Source organism: Grampus griseus (genome assembly GCF_964374135.1).
Source record: "Grampus griseus genome assembly, chromosome: 20".
In the NCBI taxonomy this organism is placed as follows: domain Eukaryota; kingdom Metazoa; phylum Chordata; class Mammalia; order Artiodactyla; family Delphinidae; genus Grampus; species Grampus griseus.
The window spans coordinates 14,732,342-14,740,199 of record NC_139014.1 but is presented as its reverse complement, the minus strand read 5'-3'; the positions used below and the strand labels follow the sequence as shown (position 1 = coordinate 14,740,199).

At 45.2% G+C, this 7,858-nt stretch overlaps 1 protein-coding gene across 2 annotated transcripts; it reads left to right on the top strand.

The window, feature by feature from the left end:
• TACO1 (translational activator of cytochrome c oxidase I) lies at positions 1–7,401 on the top strand. 2 transcript variants are annotated; one of them, XM_082678279.1, is made up of 5 exons: positions 1–548; positions 856–959; positions 2,327–2,454; positions 2,949–3,126; positions 3,458–7,401. In XM_082678279.1, the coding sequence occupies exons 1-5, from the start codon at positions 269–271 to the stop codon at positions 3,656–3,658; spliced, it is 891 nt and encodes a 296-aa protein (XP_082534405.1). In that variant the 5' UTR covers positions 1–268; the 3' UTR covers positions 3,659–7,401. The 2 variants fall into 2 exon arrangements, with proteins under 2 accessions (XP_082534405.1, XP_082534404.1); XM_082678278.1 differs by having other exon boundaries at positions 853–959.
• Positions 7,402–7,858: the final 457 nt, after the last annotated feature.

Below are 7,858 nucleotides of genomic sequence, written 5' to 3'. Positions count from 1 at the left end.
GGAAGTGTGCTACGCCATTGAATGTACCCGCTCCCGGCTGCCGCGGGGAAGGTGCGGCGTACTTCGTGTTCCGGCTGCCCGGGTTGGGCTGCCGCGGTGAAGGTGCGGCGTACTTCGTGTTCCGGCTCCCCGGGGTGGGCCTGAGCCTTTGGCTCTCCAGTGACGGGTTGAGGAGGCCGCAGGCTCTGGACCTGCTTGTTTCAGTGGCGGACTCGGCGGACTGACCTCGGCCACTGCTCTTGCTGACCTTGGCCCAGGGTCGGAGCCGATGGCGGCTTGGGCCCCTGTCACCTTGAGCAGGGCCGCTGCCCAGTGCTTGTGGGCGCGAGGCCCCGGGGTCCGGGTGGCTCGTCCGCGCTTCCCCCCGGCCTTCCAGCCTGAGTCCCCAGGCTGTAGCCCCTGTGAGGGCCGGACGCTGCACCTCACGGCAGAAGTCCTCGCCGGGCACAACAAGTGGTCCAAAGTCCGGCACATCAAGGGTCCCAAGGACACCGAAAGGAGTCGCGTCTTCTCTAAGCTCAGTTTGAGCATTCGCCTAGCGGTTAAAGGTGAGAACTTGACGGTCACCCCCCGGTGGTAGCCACTTGCCCTCACTATGCCCACGGCTTTGCTTGCCTACTAGAGTTGGGCCAGGCCCACCCCGATCCTCGGCCTTTCATTCAGAGCGAATTGAAAACTTCTTTTCCAAAATACTTACCCAGATCTCATTCAAACACTGGATAAAGTGTCCTCAACAAGCCGAGATCTAAGTGCTGACTTGTCGCTCTTTTGGCTGATGGGGGTAGGAGGCGGAAATCCCTTTTTTCTCTCATGTCATAATGAGATGTCTCTGCTTACTCTTTTCTATCTCAGAAGGAGGCCCCAACCCCGAGTTCAATAGAAACCTGGCCAGCATCTTAGAGGTGTGTCGCAGCAAGCACATGCCCAAGGCAACAATTGAGGCAGCACTGAAAATGGAGGTGTGTCCTCAGTTTAACTTTGTTTTTGATCACAGTCCCTACAGGGCACATGTCTGGAAGGCCACCACACACCCCTTAAATTATCAGAGAAGGGTAGTGATGTCGTTGACACTCAGCCCAAAGTCTCCTGGTGACTCTTCTCTCGGCCATTGGTTATGGGAGCACAGTCAGGAGCAGGATGTATAGACAGCGTACAGAACTATATAGCCTAGGATTGCTGAGCTGAGTTTTGAGGAGATGGGGTAAAAAGAAGGGCCACAGTATGGGGAAAGCCCTGGTGTTAGTTTGAGGAAGGGTTTGTTTTTCTGATATTTATGCCTTAAAGGAGAAAAGCCAGTAGAAAAAGAGAGGGTGCAGATGATAGTGATAGTGGGAGGGGCTGGGATGTAGAGCCTAGGTGTGGGAATTGTCTGCAAGCCCAGCTGAGGGGACACCTCTTCTCTAGGACAAGGGGGAAGGATCTGAGGAAGTAGTAGTCATCTTAATTGCTAACAGTTATTGAGTGCTTATTCCAGGCCAATTTCTTTGATAAGAACTTTGTATGCATTACCTCACTGACTCCTCAGAACAACCTTAAATGGAAACTGAGGCACTGAAAGATTAGGCGACTTGACCACGTCACACAGAAAATGACAGACTGGGAACCAGACAGACTCCAGAGGCTATGCCTAACCGTCATTCATACTGCCCTCCTGTCAGGTGTGGTGCAGATAAGGCGGTGGAGGCAGAGGATTTTCCCCAACCTGGTGTCCTTAATTTCCTTTGTGAAAGAGGAAGGGAGAAGTCATCAGTTGAGAGTTCCTGGGAAGACGGCAGGGCAGGGTGATGGAGAGAGTGGTGAAGATCGGATGCGCGGGCAAAGAATGAGCAGAGGCAGTGTGGGAGATCCAGATGAGATTGGTCATTAGAGTTTTTGATCGATTGTTTGAATTTTGAGGCTATGCTATTTGATAAGGCCCAGATGTGTCATTTCACGTGGCAGTACTCAGCAGCGCTGGGGTAGGAGCACAGGTGGGTTTCATGCGGGATAAGGTGTACGAGAATGAGTTTTAGTAGGCGCTATGGCGGGGTGGATGTGGGATTCAGCTGGGGAGGGGCGAAAACAAAGCTGGGAGATGGCAGATTGATTGTTCAGGGACAAGAGAAACAGACTGCCTTCCAAGTAAGGGATAGTACTTCCAATTATCTCAAAAGTTGGTCCCAAGGGCCTCCTCTCAGAGGGGAGGACAAAATTGAAGCTTAACAGCCTAGGCTCCAGCCCAGGGAGCCCATCCCATGGAGTCAACTTTGTGGTGCCTGTGGTGCCTGGGCTGGCATGTAGGAGGGAACTAGGAAACCGGAAAATGTGATTATGTTGTTTATTGCAGAAAACCAAGGACATTTATTTGTTGTATGAGGGCCGAGGCCCTGGTGGCTCTTCTCTTCTCATTGAGGCGTTATCTAACAGTAGCTCCAAGTGCCACTCGGACATCAAACATATCCTGAACAAGAATGGGTAGGTGTGTGTCTGGGGAGAGTAGAAGGGTACAGAGTCTTTAGTTTCCAATTCTGTGCAGGGAAAGTACTGTTGTTCCTGGTGGCGTTTCAAGTTTTACACACACTTCATCCTTAGCAGAATCCAAATGGGATCGTTTATTCTCCCTTAATGTGTTCTGTACTGGGCAGGATCCAAAAAACTTGTTCATCAGGTGTAGAACGAGCTCTCTGTCCCATTATCCCATCTGTCTGTATAATGTCCAGGTCTTAAAATGTACAACCAGGGATGGAATCTTAATCGCACAGGAATTGATGAGCAAAGTCTTTGCATCCTCCAAACTCCAGACAGGGCAGAAAATAGAAGGTTGGGGTTATGTTTGGATTATTCCCTTGCCCAGTGGTAGCTGCATCTGCCTCAGGAAGAGAGCTGCTCCATGTCTGTTTATACTCCAGGGGCTGGGTGGGAATGAGTGTCTAAAGGCATTCTTTCTGGCCCATTTCCTTTCCTATTAGGGGAATGATGGCTGAAGGAGCTCGCCACTCCTTTGACAAAAAGGGGGTGATCGTGGTTGGAGTGGAGGACAAAGAGAAGAAAGCTGTGAATCTGGAGCGTGCCCTGGAGCTGGCAATAGAAGCAGGAGCTGAGGATGTCAAGGAAACTGAAGATGAAGAGGAAACGAACATTTTTAAAGTGAGTGTGAAGCCTTAGTGTTTGGTGGACTTCCGAGAGGCCCCTGATTGACATGTTAAGGCATGCTTCTGTCAGTCTCTTCTTTCCTGTGCCCGGGGTACAGGTGAGATAAAGAGCTCACATATTGCACAGACATTTACTAAGAGAATACCGGATAGGGCTTACTCTCTTGAGGACGATGAGAAGGATTCAGAACATTGAAAACTCTGTTTCTGCCAGTGAAGACTTAAACCCAGTGATATAGTAATTCCATTCAGGTTTTGCAAACTTCTGTCCAGCTTTGTCCTGTTATCTCCTGGCTACTTACCTCCTGACTTTCCTTTGTTCCTAGTTTATTTGTGATGCCTCTTCACTGCATCAAGTGAGGAAGAAGCTGGACTCCCTGGGCCTGTGTTCTGTGTCCTGTATGCTAGAGTTCATCCCCAACACAAAGGTGCGGCTGGCTGACCCTGACCTGGAGCAGGCTGCCCATCTCATCCAGGCTCTCGGCAACCACAATGACGTGATCCACGTCTATGACAACATTGAGTAGCCAGGCTGTACGTGCCCCCGGCAGCCTATTCTGGAGCACAAGCTTCTGCAGCATCCTCTGAGACTCAAGCAGGTCAGGGCGGTGGGTGGTCTAGCAGGTTAGGAAGCAGAAGACCTGTAGTTTGTGGTCAACGGAATCCCTGCACTTTTGTGAAGCCTATTTGTCAGCTCTGCTGGTGTCTCCGTGCCCTCCCAGGTGAGCCCCTCCACATCCTTCTGGATGCAGAGTGAGGCCAGTCAGCTGGTCAGATTCTGATCTCAGGAAGTTGGCCCTTGTGGGGATGGTAGGTGCCCTGAGGGCCCATGTACTAGAAACTGCTCTTAAATAATAACAGTTATTGATCTGGGTTTGCTGCACTGCTGTTGTATGACTCTTGAGTTTTCCTGGGTTTGTGTCCAGTTGCTGGGACCCTCTTGACTTCCTTTCAAGTCTATAGGCTTAGTTCCACTACTCCAATCCCAAGACTTTATTTTTTTGATTGATCATAGAAATGTAGCTCCCTCCAGGTACTTTGTGCTCTAGTGCTCATCTAATGGCTTAAACCTGTCATTCTTTCACATAACTAATATTGATCAAACACCTACTGTGTACCAGGAACTGCACTTACAGGCTGTTCAATTGATGCCCTGTGTTAGATCCACTCTAAGACGTAGGACCTCATGGGGAAGACACAGGATTGCTCTCTACCGGAGCTCTCCCAGGGCAATGTGAGGTGCTGTGCATGCATCCTTGTTCTCTTTGTGTGGCCTCTGTACCCTTCTTCTGTCAGAGAGCTTAAGGCTGTGGCCCCGAAGGAGATCAAGTGCCAGTGATAAGGGACTCCAGGCCCTGCTTTGCCTGGGTCCCTCTGTGTTCTGAGATTGCTCAGAGTGGACCTGTCAGTGGGCTGCGCTCAAGAAGGGCTGTACCAAGCTGGTTTTGAAAGCTGCTTGATCCCCAGAAGGCCCAGCCCTGGCTCCTTTTCATCCCTGATGCCAGATGATGGGGCACTGGGAACTGGAAAGGAGATAAGAACAGAAAGAAGGCTGAGTCAGAAGCCTGGCCAGGTGGGAAATAGGGGCCTTGGTGCCTTTTGTTCCTGAGTCACTTCTGGGTTTAGAGAGACAAGGAGTGCCAACCACCTGTGCTGGAGCCCGTCAGGCGTGTCGGTCCCGGAGCGGCTTTTTGATCCCTGTTATCCACCTTCTTGTAAGTTGTTTAAGCCAGTTCTGAGCTCAGAGTAATTTTCCTGAACGACTCATAGGTAAATGAGGATGGAAAAGAACTAAAACCAGATTGGCTAAATGATAACTTCACCTTCTAGGAAAAACAGATTACTAATTCCATGATGACTTCAACAGCTGGAGAGTGAAGGCTAGAGGGAGGAAAACCAATGAAATAACCTGTTATCGTGCCAAAGCATATGCTGTTATACCTCATTTCATAATTTTGGTACTACCTGGCATTCTTTAGTTTTTATAGGAGATAACTCATCTAAATATCTGAATAGCACATCATTAAAATAGGGCAATGTAAAGTTTAAATGCCACTTCCTAACTTATAAGATACTTTCATATTTTATTCATTTGATTTTCAAAACAAACCTACAAAATAGTCAGGCCAAGTATTTTATGCACAGATGATCTCATACCAAGCAGGTGAGAACTACATCTGTATGAAATAAACCAAGGTCTATTGTAAATGTTGAATATAAATTAATTTGGAAGAATGTGGTCATGCTGATCTGAGAAATCCATACTAAGGAAGCCTGCTCTAGAAGGGAACTTGGTTACTCATGTGAATAGTCCTCTAATCTAATAGATAGGATTTGTTAATGTGAATTCTTGTGTAACCAGTTTTCTTGCATAAAGACATACTAAACAGCTCTGCACTGACCCCTGGCGGTGCCCTGCAGTCTTTCCTGCAATTAGTATGGGAAAGGCAGAAATGAAAGCTTACTTGGACCTGCTCTGCCTCTAGATCTGGTAAAGAGACCCTTAGCTCTACAGGTTAAATAGTTAACTATTTAACTGAATAGTTAAGTAAAGAGGGTATGAGTTATTCTGCCACTAGAAATTATTTTTCAAAGAATATTTTATGTCAGAGAAAATGTTTACAATATAATGTTAAGTGAAAAACAAAGATGCAAAACTATATGTATAGTATGGTCCAAATTTTAAAATATATATCATACTTTATATATGAACTTTTAAAAAAAGACTAGAAGGAAGTATACCAAAATATCAAAACTGGTTATCTCTGGGTGGTGATGTTATAATTGAGTTTTATTTTCAATAATCGTATCTTACTTTATCAGGGAAGCATTTTTTTAAAAAGAAAACTAGTCACATTATTGTCCTGTTAGGGAGACAGCATGTGAGAGGGTGGGATTCAGGTGTACCTTAAAGTCAGAAGAATAGCGTTTGGTCCTGCCTTGCCTTTGCCTTATCTTTGGTCATTGTCTTAGCAACACAAAATCATTTAGAGCCTTGAGCTGGCTCGGGCTCATTTTCAAGTTTCCTTTCAGTGGGATGGAAGTATCAGTGACAGGCTCTGTCCATAGCCTTGACTCTTACGAGAAGTGCTCGTGTGGTATGTAGCTGCCCCAACTCTGCCAGGGGCCCCCGCTGAATCAGACAGGAACAGTGAAGACTCTGCCTCTAGCCAACTCTAGAAATTCAGTCGTGTGGTTGAGTTACTTTTTTTTTCTCTCGGAAATATATAGCACAGCTGTCAATAAAGCTTCACACTCTAAGAGTCCTCAACTTTTGAATCCCTGAGGACTCCTCTGAAGACATTCTATGAAGAGAAAATAAGTGAGCCAGTAGATCTCACAAAGGAGAGTGTCATGATAGATACTACACTCGTCTTGACTGAAATCACTTTCTCTCTTTATTCTATCCCCAGACAGTGAATGGGATAGAAGTTTTTACTTTTTCCTCTTTTTATCTTTCTTTGGTTTTGCCAAAAAGGTAACCTTTATTGTTTTTTAAAAAGTCAAATCTTATAGAAATATACAGCAAAAAAATTAAAGTCCCATCTAATCCTAACCTCCTAAAATAACAACCACCATTAACAGTCTGCTCTTCTCATTGGTGTCAATCTTCTGGGGCACAAATTCTGACTCTTGTCAGTTGCTAGCAACCTTGGGGAAGAACTTAACCTCTTTGTACTTATTTCTTCATCTATAAAATGGGGATAATAGCATCTATATCATAAGGCTGTTTTGAGAATTAAATAAGTTAATATATGCTAAGCACTTAAAACAGTGCCTGGCAATAGGAGGTGTTCAGTGTATGTTGGCCTTTTTTCCCACTAAGTGTGAAAGAACTATTTTAAAAACTGAAATGTGATCACCCTATATATATCTGCTTTATAACCTGTCTCCTGCGCCCCGTCCCCCCAGATATATCCTGGATTCCTTTTGGTATTAGAATGGAGACGTCTGCTTCATTCTTTTTAGTAGCTACGTAGTATTTTATTGTATTAATTAATGTGCCATAATTTATTTAACCAATCTCTATCAATGGACATTTGGGTTGTCTATCTTACAGAAGATGCTACGATGAACATTCTTTACTTTGGTCTCTTGCAAAATATTCTTTAGGATAAATTTATAGAAGTGGAATTTCAAAACGAAAAGCAATTTTTGTTTAGAAGTAAATGTCCATATATAAAAATGTAAAGGAGATGTCAGAATCTTCTGTGTACATCACTTCTTAACAATGCAGATAAACTAACTGGTTGAACTGGTAATCTGAATATATTCCACTTTACCTCTGAATTAAAAGAATTTTCATCAAATTAGGTGATAGGTTTTTTGGTTTGTTTTTGTTTTTACATCAAATTCATTGAGCTATCCCTTAAGGAAATTTATTCATTTGTATTTATTGTTCCCTGTCATGTGTCCTGTGCTCTTGGAAGAAAAAAGGAAAATGTGCAGCTGGTGTGTGATTGGCTGCCTAATGAGTCTTGGGGTCAGGAGTGGCTCACGTGCTTAACCAGGAGCATCTACTCAGTGTAAAACTAGGGGAATAGACTTGAGAAGGCCTGGCCCAGTTGGGAGCCTTCACATGGGGAAAATGAAGAGTGAGGAGAGAGACAACATAGAGTAGATAAAATACATAGCTAAAAGGGCACACCTGTGGAAATTACATTCAATTACTAACATACCCATTTGAAGTTCACTTATTTATTCAACAAATAATTGTTTTTTTTAAG

What these genes read in the sequence shown, in the direction of transcription:
- TACO1 (XM_082678278.1), top strand. Translation starts at nt 269, where the DNA reads ATGGCGGCTTGGGCCCCTGTCACCTTGAGCAGGGCCGCTGCCCAGTGC. An exon ending in AGGCAGCACTGAAAATGGAG is followed by an intron (nt 960 to 2,326) that starts GTGTGTCCTCAG and finishes TGTTTATTGCAG; the next exon opens with AAAACCAAGGACATTTATTT. An exon ending in AGGAAACGAACATTTTTAAA is followed by an intron (nt 3,127 to 3,457) that starts GTGAGTGTGAAG and finishes CTTTGTTCCTAG; the next exon opens with TTTATTTGTGATGCCTCTTC.